This window comes from Atractosteus spatula, chromosome 3, assembly GCF_055471065.1.
Source record: "Atractosteus spatula isolate fAtrSpa1 chromosome 3, fAtrSpa1.hap1, whole genome shotgun sequence".
Taxonomy (NCBI): Eukaryota; Metazoa; Chordata; class Actinopteri; order Semionotiformes; family Lepisosteidae; genus Atractosteus; species Atractosteus spatula.
In genome coordinates this window covers 43,305,729-43,326,834 of record NC_142708.1, presented here as the reverse complement: position 1 = coordinate 43,326,834, position 21,106 = coordinate 43,305,729, and the positions used below count along the sequence as shown (strand labels likewise).

The window sequence follows — 21,106 nt, the reverse complement described above, 5'->3', positions numbered from 1 at the left end:
GTTTCACTGCTATCACTCCAAAATCACCCATCACCAGAAAGCAACTGATTACTGCAAAGAGTTTAGAGCGCCTAAACCCACATAAACACTGGAGAGAACATGAGTACATGTGTCCTCTCCCCTGCCTACAGAATACACCCTGGAACCAAGAGTATTGATCACCACCACACCTGTGCCATCCAGTGTTCAGTAAATTACAGTCACAGGGACTACATGAAAGTAAAGTCTCCCTACAAAATAAACCCAAAGAGGATCAGATGGGATATTTACAGTGTTTTCTTCAAGAAGTAACAGACACCTGATCAGCCATTGACTCACAAGGTTTTGGAAACACTATTTGGTCAAGATGTACTCCTTATGAAAACTAAAATAAACCCCAACTACAAGAAACAAAACACCTTAATACTTCGTCTTCTGGAAGTAATATTTCCTATTGTCACTTTAGGACACCCCTTTAAAAACATGACATTTCATGAACTATGTTGTTAATTTATCATTCAAAAAATATTTATTGATGGGTTTTTATTTTGGATAAACAATAAATCAACAGTAAAATGAAAGTCACTATCTGCTTGAGCATTGAAAAAGATTCACCCTTCAAAGGAACCATTATGCTCATACAAAGGGCACCTTAAAGGACCATTTTCTAGTCCTTTCTTCTAGGAACTTTAAAATGGAATCCAGCACAGCCTGTGCTCATGTAGCCCATGAGCCTGCCACAGTCTCAGACCCCTGTATGGATTGGCAACAGGACTACCATTATTTCATTTTAGAACTCATTACAAAAACAAGGTGGCTAGAATACTTTGTTCAAAATATTCATGTACACATGGACAAACAAATGCAGAACATGCACTAGTCAGTGAAAACTGTTTCTGTGTTTTCAAGCCTATTTTTAGTGGAATTAAATATTTTAGACTAGAGATCTCCAACTTTGGCCTTGTATCACAGATAACCATTAAATCAACATAAAGATCTGGAATCATTCCATTGTGCTCAACTAAGCAGGTGATTTGTTAAATGGAATAATTTAAAGGACTGGACATTTAGGACTGAAATCTAAGTACTCTCCAGCACTCAAGGACAAGAATTTTCTAAATCTAACAGATTACTTGGTTTGACTCATTAAAACCTTCAGGAGTTGCAAAACTTTAAATGGGTGACGTATAAGACTAACTAAAATTTGAAAATACCAGTTTTAAACTTTAAGAAATTAAGAAATGAATTCTTAATGCATAAATACCAAAGTGGGTACATGCAGCTTCCTATGAGTACTGGGAGGGGGCAGTGAAAGAGTTTGATGAGCCCAATGGTTTGCAGACTTCATGCAGTTATTGCCCACAAAGAGATATCCAACCCAATATTTACTTTTACACTCTGAAATGTATTTAATATATTCCAATACAAATGGTCACTTGACTCACTGGTTTGACCACAGAGTAGCTTCTTAATATGCATACATTTGGTTATATTCCATTTCCCCAAAAAAAATTATACTGTTTCTGTCATTCATATTACTCTCATGGTTACAAACAAATTGCATGCTTAAAAGCAAAAATAACTTTACTTGTTCCAATACTTTGAGGCCACTGTAATAAATTTCTAATAAAGAAGTATATTTGACCTGACTCATGAGAGCCATTACTGTAAAGAAAGAACAAAATATTTAACTGAAAGATGTGTACATTCTGATGAGGCCAAACTACAAAACTAAGACATACCCCTGAAAGTTTTACAATACATTTTCTGTGATTTTTTACATCAACTGTACTTACATTTTCATCCACCACTAAGTGAAGTCCATCTCCCCCTGCTGGAAAGATATAGTGTTGCAGTGGAGTAGGCCGATAGTCTGTATAGATAACGTGGCAAGGCTGTAGAAAACATTTACAATGACGATTAAAATTATTGAAAGGATTTGTACAATTATACCTTGATGTATGTACTGTACTTACCAATGTAAAAAATGAATATCCCATCATATTTTTACTTCCCATAAAAACAGAAATTTTAAAATTCGAACACTGTCCAAATATATATACACTCATTCCTTGCTAAATACAATTGGCTCCAAAATATCTGTTCATAGTTGAAAACTAATAAAAGTGACACTACATTACCATTATGATACATGTATAAGTATCCAATTTTAAGCAAGCTGTTTAAATGCAAGTAGTTGAAGCAGTTAGGTGATATGCAAGTACACATGAAAATTTAATACTAAAATTGTTCATTAGTTGATAAACCTTGTGCAGTCAAAGAATACTTTGAATACAAAGAATTACAATAAAATTAAGACAGATGTCTGGAAATATGGATAGTGTGTATTCATAGCATACATAATCAAAATAAAACAATTGTATAAAATGTTTGAAACTCGTTTTTACAACTCATGCATTTTAAAAATAATTGAACCCCATAACTAAGATAATACCCTAACAACCTCCGTCAAGATAGCTAAGGTAATACCGCTGGGACTAGCAAAAAATGAAAATGGAAGAATGAGCTACCTGCTTGGAGCGCGTATAAGCAGGGGAAATTCACTCTTCTTACAAAAATAGATGTACAGCATCACTCGTTTTAAAGAGTACTCAGGAGTAAAGAGCTCGTTTTACAAAATATGAGTGTATTTTCATTTTAAACCATTTCTTACAGTCATAAAAAGAATAAAATTAAAGTTCTTCACAGACTGAAATCCTCTTTGTTAAACTATTTCTTGTTAGGTACTTGTGGATAATTAATGAATTAAAACATTTTATCAAAGAATCTGAATAGTAGGAATGTCAATGGCACTACTATAATCTATAGTGAAAAACGCGATGAAACACCTGTTTGTGAAGGTGGCAGATCCACTCAGCAAACTGCCGTGCATTTGGAATGGTAGCAGACAAGAAAACATAGTGCACATTATCTGGGAGGAGAATAATGGTTTCTTCCCACACCACACCACGCTCTGCAAAAAACATCACAATAAAAGCAGAATTACATGTAAGATAAGCAAATCTAAAAGTCTTTAGTCCTGACCAGACGACAATGAAAAGGGAAATAATTTAGATATTTTAAATCCTCAAGAACAGTGAAAACCATAATTCCACTGACATGAAGATTAACACTGAAACAATCCAAAGGATGCAAGTGGAAATTGAGAGAATGTGTATTTAAGACTGAACAGGTAGTGGTTCTGTGCTAAAAAAACAATTATAGGAATCTGAAACAAGCTCACATCCAAAGTGGATACTGCTGAATCCTTAAATGAAATGGCAGATATGATTTTCAGATCAATTAGTTACAAGCAACCAAATGAGCTTGTTTGGTTGAATGGCCTCTTATTAAACTTAGACTTTATTTTCTTATGTATATAGCAGGGTGGATTGTTTACATTAAAAATAGTACACAAAAAAAGGTTAAGCATGCTCTTCAACTTTGTTTAGAAGTCACATGGCAAAACTAAGGAAAAGGAAATTTACTTCATATTGTACTACATTTACTCTGACATGCATTGATGGTGATTTTATTTAAATATGCACTGTAGTCAAGCATAAAAGAAAGTTAATTTCATTCATGTGAAATACCCTTTACTACACAGGAGTCTCCAGATGAAATTTAAGACACACAAAAAATCTCCTCATAGTAAGGAATGGAATAAGTGCCAAGAATAACAAGAATGTCTAAAAATATTCCCTGAAGGAAGGGAGGATTCCACTGTGTGCTGAGGTGTAAAGGAACATAATTTCCATCCATAAACTGTTCAAAAGCATTTAAAGTGGGATGCACCCATCTATGAGATGTCCGATTGTGGTGCCAGCCCAAACCTGAAATAATTGGACAAAAAATGTGTAGCAACAAGCACCCTTACAATCTTTTGTACTTAAAAAAAACACCCTTCAAGAAACTCAGCTGTTGATTGTTAGTTGCAAGATCAATTTTCTTCTGTATTGGACTTAAGTCCTAAAGATGCATCTTTTTATGTCAACTGAAAAGTCATCTGTAACTACCTGCTAGAGGACATTCATTTTCAGAATATTTTCCTGCTATGCCTATGCAGCACTGCTGCTTCACAGCTCTTAGGTTCTGTGTTCTCTACCAGACTGGGTATTCTATTGTATGGAACTGATATCTCCTTCCCCTGTTTTAAACGCGTGTATTTGTCTTCTAAAGACATGTTGATTAGGTTCAGTGGTGTTTCGCCTTGGTGTGTATGTGGCACAATCAGCTTGTGGTTCAGCCTTGTATCCCATGCTTCTAGGAAGTCTGGAGCCTGTCCTGTGACCCTCACCAGGAAAAAGAGGCTGTCTGACAACAGATGAAACATCCAAGAACACAGCACACCATAGAGAGCATGAATAAAAGGGTAATGAAGCTTAAACAGTTAAATGATATTCATATCCTGTCTAAAAAAACAACAACTCCAGGTTCACAATTTGAAACCGTACAATTCAATAAATCACTTGTATATTGTTACTAACAATTACCTACAGGTAATTCAAAATATACAACATTTATTGAATGTGTCTAAGCACACTGCCTCACTTATTGGGTTTTCAACGTCAGCAGTGCTAATTTTAATGGGTTAGGTAAATTAGTGAAATTTAGTAGCAAAATGATTGGGGCAAATCAAATCAACTTAAATATGCAAAAAGAGGGTTGTAAAGAAGAGCAAGAGGCACACCTCAAACATGGTAAAGTAACTGTCCTAACTTCTGTAACAGTACTGAAATGTCTTTTTTTTTACGCATTTTTTAAATCCGCTTTTGCTGTAGAGGCCATAAAACAAATTTTCCCGGGAATAATAAAACATGAATGGAAGGCAATAGCTTAAGAAAAAAAAATATTTTTTTAAATACCAAATGTACATACTCAAAGTCCTTGACTACAATGAAATAAATACCTACTTCACTTTATTATAATGTACATACTGTCGGTCAAAAATTAAGGTTGAAATATTAACCATATTATTTCCCAATTATAAAAAAAGAGAACCAGATCATAAACTTCAATAATGAAGTCTAGAGTCAGAGGAGAAATCTTATTTTTTTAAACCAAAACTGCTACTAAAACTAGAATGCTAATGGTCTATTTAGTATGACTGAAGACTTACCTGCATCTCTCATGTAATGGATTTCATCAAAAACAACCCACGCTACTTCCCTCATAACCTCTGATCCTCTGTACAACATACTTCTTAAAATCTGCAATAAAAAAGACAACGGATTGCTATGGAGACTGCAGTTGGGAAGCCAGTTTTATTACAGAATCTAAATTCTAAACGGAATGCTACCATTTATGACTTTCTTATTTCACATGTCACAGGGTTAGTATGATGGTAGGAAAAAAGCACACAGATTTCACTTTTACAAAACAAGTAAGCCATCTGTGTAAATGTTAATTTATCAATCAGTGTCCTCCTTTCATCTTTGGTATTCAAGTAGGTTTTTCATCAAATGCAAATGTAAGGAACCTAAAAAAGCAGATTAACTTGTATTACTTATAAACTCGGATCTCTGCACCTGGGCAAATTGAATGAAAATTTCCTGTTGATACCTCACTTTGGAAAATGATCAGAGATTGCTTAACCTTAAACAATACACAGTACTGCTCCAAGGCAGACTAACTTGAAGTCATACATTCAATTGTAGTTTGGTATTATTTTTTCCCTCAAGTAGTTTTAAACTTGTCATGTGCAGGTTTAATATCACATCTCAACACTGGGTTTTCTTTTTATCATCCTCCAGAGTCAATTAAAACAAGTCAACTTTTGCAAACAGAACATTTTATGCTGATGTTTCCTTCATAAAATGACTTTTTGTATTTAGGCTATGCAGGTAAGTATTGTAATCAGGATTAAGGAAACTCTGAAAAATATAAAAGCTCCATACTGTCACAAAGTTTACAGGCCTTTTTTCCCTTTCTAATCATTTCATTTGTAACAAGAACCATGAAAACTTATTTTTTCCACAGGTGATAGGGCAAATATTAATACAGTTTATGGCAATAAAGTTTTAAAATGTGGGATATTCATTTGACATCTTATACAGAAATAAAGCCAACAAGCAGATTTTAGTTGGTTCTACAAAGCAACTGATCCACTCATCAAATAGTCTCTTCTTTCTGGTTTTTAAGGACACACTACCTCAGTGGTCATGACAAGGCATGAAGCTGTGGGATTGATTGTGACATCACCAGTCATCAAGCCTACATCCTGGAACTCCTCGTACATCTCCCGGTATTTCTGGTTGCTTAGGGCTTTAATAGGGCTGGTAAATATAACTCGTTGCTTCTCCCTCAGAGCTAATGCAATTGCATACCTGTTTGAGATGCAAAAAAAAAATTAAAGAAGCATTGTCTGCAATTCTAAGATAAAAAGGCAATTTTTTACTACAGGAATGCTTTGGTATAGACATGAACAAACCCATAAAACTGAGTCCTACTTGACAAATGCTGTCAAATATTAAAATATAATTCCTTTAAATAGTTTATATACCCTTGACTTGTGGTTTTCCTTTTAAGAGAATTTCCAACACTGACAGGCTGAAGGAACCAAACCTTTTCAGTTTTGAACAGAAAACTATGAGGAGACCTGATAGAAGTATTTAAAATCATCAAAGGCATTGAGAAAGTCAACCCAGCAGATTTCTTCAGAATGAACAGTAAAACATGAACCACAGAGCACAGATGGAAATTACATGAAAGTACACTTAAAAAAGAGAACAGGAGGCACATCTTTACCCAGAGGGTTGTGGAAATAAGGAACAAACTATCCTGCTATGGTGTTGAAGTGGATACCCTAGCTTCTTTCATGAAAATGGCTGGATGAGATCTTTGGGTCCATTACCTACTACCAAAAGAGCTTGTTAGGCCAAATGGTCCACTTGTGTTTGTAACCTTTATTATCATATTAGTACACCATAATATTAAAAGATATTGTTCTTTTCCTCATTCATATGGGCTATGAGAACCTCATGTAATGGACAATGTTTCTGCTAATCCATTATTAAAGTTTTTGTTGTTCATCTTACCAATGCATGGGAGATACTTACTCTGCACATACAGTTTTTCCTGCAGAAGTATGGGCTGACACCAGCACGGACTGGTTGTTGTCTAAGCATAAAATAGCTTCCCTTTGGAAAGGGTCCAGAATGAATGGATACTCCTATAAGAGACAAATATTGGGTCATTTTTTTACTAGCAAGTAAAAATATGCAAACAAGTAAAATATTCTGTAAATGTACTTAGTTAACTTTAAAGAATTATATACATAATGATTAATGTAGGACAGATAACAGACAAGATCAAAGTAAAACCTGATTTTTTTGCACAAATTGATTAACTATGACCTTTCTGATAGCCCTGTATACATTTTCTCTGGTCATGAATGCTCCTCAAAATATCCAATTACACATTAATCTAAGGGCATTTTAATGTTACAATTAATAGTGTTTTAACAATTTAATAAGATGGTTAAATTGGTACAATTATACATTGCTATGATTTACTAAGAGTCCAGTAAAAACTGCAATAGTCCTTGATACCTTTGCTGCTTTTCCAACACGTGGCTTTAGCTGGGTGTACTCTTCATTTGCTGGTAGAGCAACCTGAACAGATAAAATTGCATTTATAATTCTTACAATGAAGTTTTACGGAATAAAAGATTAAATAACATTAATCCAGGACATTTTCAGGTTTGTTTGCTCTTACCTCATGTGTGCAGCCTTCCACAGTCTCCACCTGTTCCACCCTTACTTTGGGCATAAGATCTGCAAGACTAGATGGAGTTTTCAATTACAAAACTTAAGTCATCTTTCTGGACAATTTTAAACCAAACCTGATGTCACTGCTTCTACAAACTAGTAATATCGCCAAATCAGAAGTGATTCTGTGCTCAAGACCCACCCTTTCAAAATGAGCAACTCAGATACAGTGATAAAACTGCATGTGACAATACTGAGACCCTCATTACCAACAACCATCAGCAACCCCATTTGATCCACTGCTGGAAGAATACCTCCCCAAGGGCTCTCTAGAGATTCTTCAGCTCTTTGTAGCACTATCTCTGCTGCAAAACATTTTAGGTTGCCTTCTTTCACGAGGCCTCCTTGTTAGTTTTCTCATTTCTTTGGATCAATGTCAGAATGTTCTCAGTCTAATTCAAACCAAGTCATTTTGCAGTGTCTAGCCCACTTACAAAGTTTCTTCACTCTTCCAACAACATCACAAACGTTTGCCGTTTCCCTATCCATTACACTTTTACTGCTCTATACGTGTTATTTCTGAATCATTGCGATCTGTGGACCATTTTACATGTGAGCATTGATCAAAACAACACATAGCAGAGTAAGTACAAAGCATCAGGCTACATGATAACATGGCCTTGGCAGTCATGAATGGTCTGGCACAGATGTCTACAGCCAAACATTTACATTCTGTAAAAGTACTTAGTTAACTTCAAAGTGTTTAGAATTCTGTACGTCTTTTCTTAATTTCAAAGTTTGGTAAAATGAATTTCTACCCTTCAAGATATTTCTAGATGTAAAATGTCTTCTTACATATTTTTGATGGATTCCAAGCTATATAAAACAAACTACATGGCTACATTTTAGTTCCAGCCTTGTAATTCCTCAAGCACAACACCATAAATAAATATCCAGGAAAAAATAGATTAAAATTAATAGGCAGTTGATCTCTGCATTTGCTTACTTTATTTCTTCTGCAGATACAGTCTCGATCTTCGGCTTCTTCCCAAAGATTACTTCATCTGTGCCATCATTATCAAGCTCTCGCTTGTTCTTAGCAGTAGAGCTGTTTTCCGTTTTATCCTTTTGCTGAGCCGATTTCCTAGGAAACAAAAATGCAGAACTATACAGTAATCCAAACTATATATTTGTAGCAGCGTTTTGTTGACTGTCACAAAGTTTCAAGTTAACAAGGTTAAAGAAATGTAGAGATTCATACATGGAATCTTGTATAAACTGATCATAAAAAATTGCAAAGCAATTCCTGGTATTGAATAGTTATGTATCAATTTTGCGTTTTCTATCTTGTTTTTTATTCAAAAGCTTTAATAAAATGGCTTGTTCAAATGAGTAATTGCATAACTATATTTGTTTTACTTTAATTCTGATTTATGATTGTATCTCATTAAGCACATTGAGATTTTCCTTAAAATAACTACATATGTTTTATATTAAAAAATTAAAATCAGGTTTGCCTAACATGCTACCACAGTGGCAACAATACAAGTTTTTTTATCCCATTCATCAATTGATTCTTCAAAAGCACTGCACACTACTTGCTTTTCTCTGATTGTGTCCTGTAACGATGCCAATAGATACATATCTTCGAAAACTTAAACACCCAAGAGTGTTGTTCCATATCCTGAACAACAGTAAGTCAAAATTCAAAACATCAAGCTATCCATTTTAACAAATCCTGAATACTAACATTAGCCACAATATTTTCTAACATTCACTAATGATGTAGAGCAACTGTACAAAATACCATCAGCACGTACGAGCTCCTGCAAAGCTGCCTATGCTGATTTGTTTAACAATATCTAACATCATTTTACAACTACAGTATTTACCTTGAACATACGACAGAACTTTAGGTTTAAACAAACAACACGTGTTTCACTTTGAGATCTATACAGAGCCACAGTCCAATGTCCTGCTTTCGTGTTTAAGAGCAGAAATGACTTAGTATAAATAAAACTGTCTTTTACCCTGGTTGTGATCCAATATTCTCATTTTGCCGCTTCTTAGTGCTTGTTTGGTCCTCCTCAAACACGCTAAACAACTCATCTCCAAAGGTATCCGCCATTGCTGCAGAAAGAAGTATCCACAGTGCCCACAATGCACTTCCTTGAAAAGGATAACTTCCGCTACGGCAAATAAAAGGGACAATCTTGTTTGAGCAAAGTGTAAGGCCGTGTTGGTGAATGTGTGTTTTTATAACAAAAATCAATTAAGTAGTCATTTGTATGCTAAGAGTTTTAAACAACTCTTGCTGAACAAAGTTTTAAGTTAGAGCAAACATTTAGTGTTTTGAATGTGTAAAAACATTGAGTTGTGATTGATCTTACTTGGTGTGTGCGAAAAAGACCTTGCATTTACACCGGGTTACCAGGATGCTGGGGAAGCAATACGAGATTTAATGGCTCATGTACTAGTTATCAAATTTGTCGACGCTTTAAATTGAATGAGATTGTATAGATTTCTTAACATATAATCGGTGAATTGCAATGGGAGGAAAAAAGAAGAAATCGGAAGCTAAATCGGCGACAGCTCCTTTCATGCCAGCTGCCGGTGCCAGCAGTGCTACTCCTGCTGCCGGGAACGCGTTGATCGAATGTACTGGAAAGAAACAACAGCACAAACCAAACTCCGCGAAATCAACTGCAAGGGGTAGGACGTGCCGCTAACTCACTTAATTTTGCTTATGGCATCTTTGTACTGTTAATATAAATTTAATTTATGACAAAATCCGTAATTGCACCATTGGCTATTCTGTGACTATGAAGTGGTGAAGTGGGAAAATGGTGCATCAGTGCCCCCACCACATTTAAAATTCATCTGGTCATCTGGACATCAATAACCTTTTCAGTTATGAGTTCCAAAAAGTAAATAATCAAGTAGCAAAAAAAGTAACACAAACTTCTACAATCCACTGTATTTGATTTACGTTACTGGAGGAAAAATACTTTCAGAAAGTAGTGTTTCAGACTTCAAATCGTGCCACAAATGCTTAAGTAACGGTTTTTGGAACCACATGATGAATTGCATCATTTTGTAATCGTCTCAAAATGATGCATTTTTTTGCAAAAGGAGACCATTTGGGTCAGTGATTTTTAATAAATTAGTCGTCAGAGGATCTCATCTAAATGTTCATGAAAGAAGCTATGGTATTGGCTTCAACAACAAAACTAGTAGTTAGATCTAGACTCCCATAACTATTTTTTGTTCTTAGTTTCCATTTCTATCCTCAGGTTCATGTTCATATTTCACTGCTGATCACAAAGAAATGTATTGGGTTTGTCACCTACTTTAATTCTGGGAGTATAGCATTTGGTGAGCAAAATGGGGAAGAGCTATGTAACCGGACTGAGGGGAACAGGAGGAGGCTGGTGATTCAGGAATTGTCTCAGCTACTCCCATTGGCCCCTGTGTCATGCCAACACTTGGAAGCACCAAGGAAGCATAAACTGCTCAGCTCTCATCTGTTGGTATTCCTGAACCTAACTGGGGTCTGTGACTACCACTTTGTATGCTATAGATGTTGAAGAGCTAAGAAAAATGGAAAGTTAAATCTTGATGAGCAATTTCTGCTAACCTTAAGTGTCTCTCTTTGATTGCTACAATACTAGGACTTTCAGCTTCTACCCTTTGCCACTAGGCTGGCCTCATGCAATGTACAAGCTTGAATCAACTCCTAGAGAAGGCTGCCTGGGTTACAGCTGTCCCTTCACAGAGGGGACTCCAGTGAGGCGTATGTTCATCCTAGGTCAGGAAGGCTGAGCTAGTGAGTGAGGTTGTGGGCTCTGATCAAAGAACCTGGGTCCACTCCATAAGTGCCAGCAACAAGAAGTACAAGCAGCAGGGAAGGGCTGACAGAGCAGCAGAAGAAAGGGGAAGGTTAGTTGTTGCCCAGCTGCCCCCAAAATTGAGAACCACTAACAGTTTTGGGGCCGAACTGGTGAGCAATAAAGTGAAAGGAATCTGACTTGAATGAATGAAAGACTGCAAAGCTTTGAAGAAGAACTTACACTTTTTTTTCCGTACTGGTATTCCCTGCCCATGGTTGTCGGTTGTGCTGGATGCTGACGCGAGCAACATGGTGATGGGAGAGGTCTTAGCCCACGTGGGCCCTGGGGGTTGGGTGTTTGCACACTTCAGCCATGTGCTGCGGCATCGCACCACTAAGACTGTGGAGTACCGTGCTTGGGTGAACCACCTGAACTCCAATGCGGTCTTGCATATGTTGTGCTCTGAGGCAGCTTATAGTCCCTGCAAGTGGGCAAAGATACAGGAGGAGACATGGAAACCACCTACACTTGTCACTGTCATGACATTGAGGACTGCTGCGTCTGTGCATCTCTATTGATGTCAAAGGAATGAAATCTGGAATGAAGCAACTCGGCCCCTACTCACTAGGGCTAGTGGCACTGTGGGACTCTAAGAAATTGTGAGATTCAGTGCTATACTGCTCATGGTGGGTATCAGGTATGTGGTAGAGGTTTTGGCAGTTGATAATCCTTGGAGCACTGAGGGAAGTAGTGCTGTTGGTTGTGCATGGGGCTCTGGGTTCTGAGCATTTCATTGCACCAAATGAAATGTTTCCTGTATAGTCACTTTCCTGGGGAGCCTTCTACTAGGAAGTTGGTACTCCTGCAGAAGCCACTTGATACTAGTGTGGAGAAGATGGATCTCTGTGGACACTGTGTCACACACCCTTTTTCAGCAGTATAAAGTAGGGACACCTATGGAGAACATCAGAGTAGACAAGCTGATCATCTTTCTCCAGAAGGAAGCAGGCAGAAGGTTTCTACTCAAATGTATGCAATGTATATTGAGAGTTTAAAAACTTTTTGTACAGTTTTGTTTGGTCCTTTAAAAAACACTGATACATGTAACAGGTAAAGCCCTATTCCAATTCATGAATAAAGTCACGTGTTCTTCATTTATTCGGAATTACATAAATCAGCTCTAACTTTTACAGTGAAATGTTAAATTGTATATTATCATCTTTGCATTTTTTTCATTAATTCCTAAAACCTTATCTTTAATTCCACTATGAAAATGTATTTGATACAATATATTGTTTCAAACCGGAAACATTCAAAAACCATGTTGGTGCAGGTAGAAAAATTTGACAAGGTGTACAAATTAGGCAAGGTGTAGAGTTAGCAAAACGTTTATGACAATATGCTGTGCTGGAACCTTTCAGAATACTTTCCCAATTTCTTTAACTGATAGAAACAGTAGTAGTTTTTTACCCAGGCATTTTTTATACATTGTTTTACCAATTGAATGCCATTACATGGACAGCAAAGGAAGGCACTTTCTGTAAAGTACAGGATGTCATACTTTCTTATACTACAGCGAAATGGGATCATCTCCAGTCCTTGGCTCTCCCCTTACAGACACTCCTACCAAAACCTTGTGTTTAAAGTAAAAACGGTAGCTAAGACATATTTTTATATTATACCAAGTAAACTACATTACATTACTTCATTTGAGTGGTGTCTAATCCTAGGTGGAAACCATAGTAACGGAAGAAGAGCTCCATACAGGGCTGACATCAGCCTTGTATTTTTTAACTGAGCTGCACATCAGAAATTTGTGGTTGACATTTTCTGATAATCTGATCATTTTTAACTTTACGTTGTATTTTTGTACATTCCTGTTAGAAAAGCTGTTTGGGAATATAAGTTTTATATTTAAAGGTTTGAGGGTAGAAAGTAGATTCCAGTGTTGTGTGTTAAATTAATAAGGAGCTATTTGTTAAATTTGTATTTGTTTTGGGTGTCGCAAAAATCAACATTTTGAATGACTCAGAAAGCAAATAATCTATTTTTTCACCAGCTCCGAAAACTTACAGCTTCGTCAACACACCATCGTCTGAGTCAGGAAGTGCTTCCAGTCTTGACAAATCTGTTCTGAAGGTAAAACCAGATGACCTCATTTAACTTTCAAATGCTCTAACTCATAAAGTAAGAAGAATGATCAAAGCTATCGCTGGACAGGATTTAATTATGTTAATATTCCCGCTGAAGAGTGGGGATGCATTTTATGTACTAACTATGCTGGTTTATGGCCAATTTAATTTTTATTTTCTTTAAAATGTCATGAAAATTATTATGAGTTGGTGTACAATGAATAGTAAACTGTCAGTAATTTTTTTTAGGAAGAAATCTAATGAAAACATCTAATTTGACTCCAGGCAAATCCAGGCTCCAGGTTTCTGTTTACACTAAAATGATGCTGCAGTATTTCAGACGGGATTTTAAATATACTGCTTTCCTGCTGTGTCTCTAATATGTTATAATCAAGCTTTCAACTCAAACTACAATAGTAATTCTGTTTGTTTATGCTGCATTATTATTAATATACTGTACATTCTTTTCTGACTGCCATGAAATTGATTTTAAGCAGTGCTGAAAACAATCTGTTACTATTAGTTAGAATTTGTGGTGCTCAGATACATGCTTATCCTGTGGTAAATTAATGCAATGTACCATAAACTACAATTAATCAGTGTTGTGCATTTTCCTGTTCCATTCCAGCAAACCTAACTTGGATGTTCATTTTCTTTACTTGTAGGTTGTGATTCAAGCAGACTTAGAGAAAAAAATTATCCAGCTGATCAATGAGTACAGGAGACAGTATAGTGATAAAGGACCAATTTCAGGAAGACTTACTACCAAAAAGCTGTTGGTGAGTGAAAATTAGAAATGTTGTGCTTATTTCCTCCTACTAAAACATTAACCTGTTTTAGAATTAAACATTAAGTACTTTAGAAATGTGTATCTACACTAAAGATTATTTTTTCAGCATTTAAGCAATACTGAGACCTTACAGGAATAAAGTTGTGTTATAGAATAAATTTGAACCCTTTTTTTCACAACATGCCATTTAATAAATAATACATCTGTGCCTCAGTTACTATCTGTGTAATTGACTGCTCTAATTAAAAGAGGACAGTTGACTCATGTTTAATCCCATTCTGTGCAGGATCTTTACACAGCTTTGCAAGGCTTCTCCTTCAAGACAGAGCACATTGAGGAAGCCATGAAAAGCAGTGTTATGTACGGAGGGGATCTTCATTCAGCCCTCGACTGGCTTTGCCTAAATCTGTGTGATGGTAAGAAGAGTTGTTAAATACATCCATCTACAGTATATATTTTTGTAACTGTTTTTATCCAATACAGGGTCGCAGAGGAGCCAGGACTTATTCTGGCATGTAAAGGGTGCAAGGCAGGGCATACTCTACCCTAGATGGGACTGCAGTCCATCACAGGGAACACACTGACACAAACAGACAAGCACATACTCACACCTGGGATGGTTTTCCCAGAAGACATTTAACCTACTAGTATGCTTGTGGACTGTGGGAGGAAAACTTAACACCCTGGGGAAACTAATACAACCATGAGGAGAACATACAAACCCCATGCAGATAGCGCCCCACAAACTGAACCCAGGGCACCTGTGCTGAGAGGCAGCAATCCTTAACTTACTTTATGCAATGTTGTGTTCAGAATTGTTACTGTTATTGTTCTGGTAGAAGAATCACAAAAAAATCTGAATTTTGATTTTTGTTTTTTGCTGGTATTAACTTCTTCTTACGCTGTACATTTTCATGCAGTATGTCACAGTAGTCAAGAACTTGAATAGTTTTTTGGACACCTGATTATTAAGAACATAAGAAAGAAAAATGAGAAATAATGGATTAGATGGTTGTAAGTTTGAGTCACTGCTTTTATTTTCCACCATTGTGTCCTTCACCAAGCTACTTCAATTGCTTCACCACCCACCCACACTTTCTGAGAGTAACACTGTAATGGGCTTGCATCCCATCTAGGGCAGAAATCCATGTTACACTACAAAGACCTAATTCAGCTTCAGCCTGATGGCTCAAGTACAGACTCAGCTCATCCAGCTCATTTGGTTATTAGTAGGTAATTGATCTGAGGATCTCATCCTCCTGATTCTTGAAGGAAGCAAAGGTTTCAACTGGGCTAGCTTGTTCCAGATTCCTCTCAATTCTTTTTTGTAAAGAAAGTCCTACTCTAATCAGTGTTAACTGCATCACCTCTTAGTATAAGCATGTACTCTGGCTCACAGGTTGTCTTGAAGTAGTTGGCTGGATTAATCTTTTCAGTATTTTTATGTATTGTAAACACTTAATTTTTTTTGTTGTGTTGTTCTTGAAACAGTGCTTTGTAGTTTTTTGGGACAATGACTAACACTACTTCCTAAATTGTTGAGATAATAAAAACGAGTGTCCTCTGAAATGAAGTTTGGACCCTCCTAGATCTCTCACATACCATACGCTTGTATGAGGAACTCAAAAAACTTATTGTTTGAATGCAAAGGAACAAGTAATAGGTTTATTCCATGCTGAAAAAAAAGAAGAAAGAAAACACAATGTTTCGGCCGTGGAGCCTTCTTCAGGTGTGAGCAAAAAAAGTTCTTTCTTCTTTTTTTCAGCATGGAATAAACCTATTACTTGTTCCTTTGAAGCCTACGCATGCTGATGCAGCTACCCACCTGAACTACTTATTGTTTGAATGCCTGTGATGTATATAACTGTGAAATAAGACATTTATGATGGAAGTAAGGTTTTTACTGATAATTTGGGAACAAAATCAGGTTAATTACATTTTACGTTGTACGAGTCATTTAAAATAATTATTATTATCTGTTAGAGGAGCTTCCTGAGGGCTTCAGTCAAAAAATGCAAGAAGAAAATCAAAAAAAGAAGCCTACGTTTCAGCCACCTCCAGAGAAGAAAGAACAGCCACGTACTGAAGTGAGACAGACCAGTGCAAAGCAGGAAAAACTGGTAAGTTCTTAACCCTCACCATGAAAACTCGTGCTGATCATTACCCACTGAGCTCATGGTTACTGTGAAGTTTCACATAACACATTTTTTGCTATCTTTTTTTTCTTCCTTAGAAAAAATTAACCAGTGTTATAATTTCAGGACTAAAATATTTTCTATTTTATCTACCTGAAAACAGTAATTTTTATTATAAATCTGGAATTACCTCATACAAGATTTGATCTAAATAAAATATATGGATCATTGAACTGGACTTCTACAAAAGTGTTCTTATTCAACCCCAGTATACATTATGGACATTATGATTACTTCAATGCTTTAGCTGTAGGGAATACTGGTCCCATCCATTCATCTTGCACGCATAAGATGAGCTTGTAATTCATAGAAGTAATCTAGAGTGAAATGTTTACAGTTTAATGTGTAAAATGGAACAAGAGTTGACAATGTGCCTATCTTTCTTAATGCCAAAGATGAAACACAGAAGAAGGCATATATTTTCAAAGACTGCTTTTTTAACTTTGAGGAGTTGAGCTAATATTTTTAATGTACATCTTAATGCAGTGTCTGTTCTAGAATCCTATTGATGATTAACAATATATTTTGAGATCTTAATTTTTTGGTAAAGGTAGAAAACATTTTATTTATGCAGTGAAACTGACTTTCACACACAAATATTTATCTTTTTATTTTTTTACTAATGAAAGTATTTGTATATTCTAGAAAGCTATATAAAACATTATGTTGTCATGAGAACGCATCTCACTTCAGATGTGCATATTTTACACACTGCCTTATTTTCATGCACACCTATTATGACAGTTTAATTATGTGCCTTAAATCCAGAGGAACATACTCTGCAAAGACTAAGTATGTCCCTATAACAATTCCAGACCCGATCAAGAAATTGGATATTAGATGCAATGCTATCTAACACATAACTATACAGAGCATATTGTCATTTTGTTGCTTCGTTTCTAATGTCTTCATTACAAAACAGGTGAACAGACCACTGTGTATTATAAACAGCAAATGAGGACCCATATAACTAGTTGTCATTTAACATAATTTGTAACACAATGGTAGTTCTTTAATGTTCTGCACTTTTCTGTTTGAGTCAGTGCAACTTTCAGTTTTTAATGTCAAATTATGACATAAATGAGTGACAGTGTGACTTTGTAACGCTTTGTAAACTAAAAACATAAAACAACCATTCAGTTTCTTCCTAGTCATGTTTAATTTATAAGTTGTGGTTTATACTGTAGGTACAATGTTTTCTACAAGTGTTATTTCTAAAACCTAGAAATGTTCACCTCATCTTAAATTAATGAAAAATGACTTGAACTTATGGAGCTTGGGTTTCCTTTGGGCGCTTTGACTTCCTCCTACAGCCCACACAGTTCAAAAACATACTGGAAGGTTAATTGGCTTTTGGGAAAAGTAGCCCTGGTGTGAATGTGTTTCCCTGCGATGGACTGGCATGCCTTCTAAAGTGTATCATTGCTTGTACCCGTTGTTTGCCAGGATAGGCTCTAGCCTATCCGCAACCCTGTATAAAATGAACTGGTAAGAAAATGAATGTATGGATGACTTACTCAGATTCTGTAAATGAAGTCAAATGTTGTGACTCTTTACTGGGTGAGTGTTAATTTGATTAATTGTTAATTGTAAACGTATTATTTTGAAATTGAACAACACATTTAGTAGCACAAAATGTTCAATTTTCCTTAAAAAAATAATATTTGTTTACTTCCTCTTTTAGTTCAGAGCTTTAGTTTAATGCATTTGTAATTTATAGTATAAACCCTCATATCATATTGCAGTCTTCTTGTTGTGTCATATTGAGAGAAATGAGGCAATGAAGTGGTTTACTATATCATTATTAATTAACATGTTATTAATGCATGTATGAATGTTATTAATGTATATAGAATTGTGTACTATAGTAAATATGTTATCTTCACAAGCACATTATTCAGTTAACTATGACTTTAATTTCTTTAACTTACTGTAGTTGATTCACTCAAAATTATTTATTTTAAGTCCTGTTTCAGTGAATCTCCTAAAAAACTGCAAATTAAATGGAAATTTTGTGGGCCTATTTTTGTATTGGTACTTAATTCAATCTGTGGCTTTTGTGAACAGCAGACACATGTGAAAGAGGAGAGTGTGACTATGAAGGAGTGGATATTGAGATATGCTGAGCAGTCCAGTGAAGATGATGATGAGAAAGAGGAGTGTGGAAAATCCGCAAAGAATCCAGAGGAGGAGGAAAAATTTGATCCTGTGAGTTTCCGACCAGTGAAATGCTAAGAGATATGAGAAGGTGCAATGTGATCTTTCTTTGTGTTGCTATCTGATTGATTAAGAACAGTTACAAACAGTCCCCTTTTGGGTACAGCTGTTCCCCCATTGGCTGTGTTATTGTCTTAACATTGGCAGAGCAGGATTTGGAACAGCTGATCTGGGATCACTCAGCTTAGGCAATTCACAGGAATGAAAATGTCCAGTTACCTGCACCTCTGCAGTGATATCAGTGACAGACCTCTTGCTTCTCCAATCAAAAGGTGTCAGATGACAAATGGCTCTACATGCCAGATTTTTGGTGGAGCATGGTTATGTTCCTTTGTTTTGCAATCTTACAATAATTGCTGATTTCATATTAATATCACACAGAGAAGAAAACGTTAGCAAAAAATGTTATATCTTTCTTAAAATAGCAAGGGGATCATTTAGTGAAAAATTACAACACCTGAAGCAGCCCATCCCCATCTTAGATTTTAATCAGTCTTACCATAGATTGTGAGGTCTCTGTTGTGTATTTTGAACAGAATGATCGGTACCTGGTGCTGACAGCTCAGCTTTTGGATGCGAAGGAATTAGCAGCTTCTGCAAAGCAGAAAAGGGACAAACAAGGGCAAAGAACAGCTCAGGACAGAATAAGGATCATACAGCAGGGTAAGCTGGTTCTGAATTAGTTCATAACCTTCCATACTTTTAGTAAGCTTACAATCAAACATTTTGTTTTATACAAATCATACTTTGACCTTGCATGTTAATTTGTGTGTTGGAATGGTGAGGTGAAATAGAAGTGAGGTAATAATAATTCCTAGAATTTTCATAGTGATTTCCTTCCCCATGGGTCTTGGAGAGCTTTACCCTCTGAATGCGCTGCTGAAGTGCACACTCATCTTTGTGATGTCTCAGTCATTGACTGCCAACAGCCCCACTCCACAGCTACCGGATAGAGAAGGGAGACATTGCTTCACACGTTTACTGGAGCAACGTTCAGTAGGCCAGATTGTAAATAAAAACAAACCCAAGATTAATTTAGCAAGAACACTTGGGTTAATAGCCATATTTTTCAAAAAAGTGCCATGTGATCATGAATGACCATGTAGCCAGGAACTGTCTTTCACATATCATTCAAAGAACAGCACTTCCTACAACATATTGTCCCAGTCCTCATACTAGGACATTGCTTTTGGAAATTGTCCTACAGATACTATTGCACTTGCACACGTTGCAGCTGTCTGGTTTGCCTTGGAGGACTTTCATCTCAGTTCTGACCAGGCCCAGTTTTTACTAAGCTTCTGAGATCTGATGAGATCAAGCTAAAAGTTAGTAAGGCTGCCTTCAAATATTAAAAAGCAACTAAGAAAATGTGCTGCTAAATTTTGAAAAAAGAATAGATTTCCAGTCTTTGATGTACATCAATAATGAGCAACAAAAGATGGCTTTTTAAAGAACAGTATCTCTGAAATCACCCAATTTTTATCCTGCAAGAGCACATTATAATATGTTGCCTTCCTAGGAATAGGATTGTTTATTGACTTGTTTTTTCTACTATTTAGAAATGAAGCCCTTGGAATCTCATCCTATGTTCAATCCAGCAATTAAATTGACAGATGTGCCGAAAGAAGAAAAAAAATTGGCTCCACCCCTTGAGGGAAAAGATGACTTTAACTTTAATTTGTTGGAAAAGGCACAAGCACCTCCTCAAGAAAAGGGTAAGAAAATTATTTTAATTTAGCACAGTAACAAAAAATAAAACCTAAATCCTTTTTGCTTTAAGCTGAGAAAGCCATAGGTTTACTTTATATCATTACATATTTAGAAATAGTTATAATTCCCCTTGTATTGACCAAATGTAGACATTTTATTTCTCTGAAATATTAGGTATCTATCTCCAAATGGTGAAGATTCACACATTTTCAATATAAACAATTATTTTTGTAGTTATTTCTTGCTTTTGAGACAAGTATTCATAATGCTTATTAATAATTCAGTACAACCAATAATTTGCTTTTGTTCACTCCAAAAGTATTTGTTCCTAGTTTTGTGGAGAGTTAAAAAATCTATTCCTTAGTTTGGAACCAGGATTGAAATTGCATGTTAAATGCCAGTAGGAAAAACAGAAGGTGTCAAACTCTATGAAGTTTCCATTGTCTTTTGGCTTTGTGTAGAAGTCATAATGGTAATGAGAACTATTATTTATTCTTTCAAGAATATGTTCAAGACTGTGGAAAATGATTAAAAGAGTTTTCCA

At 35.9% G+C, this 21,106-nt stretch overlaps 2 protein-coding genes across 3 annotated transcripts in view; one reads left to right on the top strand and one right to left on the bottom strand.

The window, feature by feature from the left end:
* Window positions 1–9,840, bottom strand: part of mtrex (Mtr4 exosome RNA helicase) — a 58,991-nt gene extending 49,151 nt beyond the window's left edge. Inside the window, exons 1-9 of the mRNA XM_088909908.1 lie at window positions 9,719–9,840; window positions 8,695–8,832; window positions 7,696–7,762; window positions 7,530–7,592; window positions 7,038–7,150; window positions 6,131–6,305; window positions 5,099–5,189; window positions 2,829–2,953; window positions 1,776–1,874 (exon numbers count right to left, since the gene is read on the bottom strand). Of these exons, the coding sequence (XP_088766034.1) occupies window positions 1,776–1,874; window positions 2,829–2,953; window positions 5,099–5,189; window positions 6,131–6,305; window positions 7,038–7,150; window positions 7,530–7,592; window positions 7,696–7,762; window positions 8,695–8,832; window positions 9,719–9,816 (969 nt within the window). The 5' untranslated portion in view covers window positions 9,817–9,840. The remainder of the gene's footprint in view (window positions 1–1,775; window positions 1,875–2,828; window positions 2,954–5,098; window positions 5,190–6,130; window positions 6,306–7,037; window positions 7,151–7,529; window positions 7,593–7,695; window positions 7,763–8,694; window positions 8,833–9,718) is intronic.
* A 67-nt stretch (window positions 9,841–9,907) lies between these two features.
* Window positions 9,908–21,106, top strand: part of dhx29 (DExH-box helicase 29) — a 29,833-nt gene continuing 18,634 nt past the window's right edge. For both annotated transcript variants that reach the window (XM_088912156.1, XM_088912155.1), the window contains exons 1-8: window positions 9,908–10,400; window positions 13,578–13,657; window positions 14,316–14,429; window positions 14,727–14,856; window positions 16,424–16,560; window positions 18,703–18,843; window positions 19,389–19,515; window positions 20,412–20,567. In XM_088912156.1, coding sequence (XP_088768282.1) covers window positions 10,238–10,400; window positions 13,578–13,657; window positions 14,316–14,429; window positions 14,727–14,856; window positions 16,424–16,560; window positions 18,703–18,843; window positions 19,389–19,515; window positions 20,412–20,567 — 1,048 coding nt within the window. In that variant the 5' untranslated portion in view covers window positions 9,908–10,237. The remainder of the gene's footprint in view (window positions 10,401–13,577; window positions 13,658–14,315; window positions 14,430–14,726; window positions 14,857–16,423; window positions 16,561–18,702; window positions 18,844–19,388; window positions 19,516–20,411; window positions 20,568–21,106) is intronic.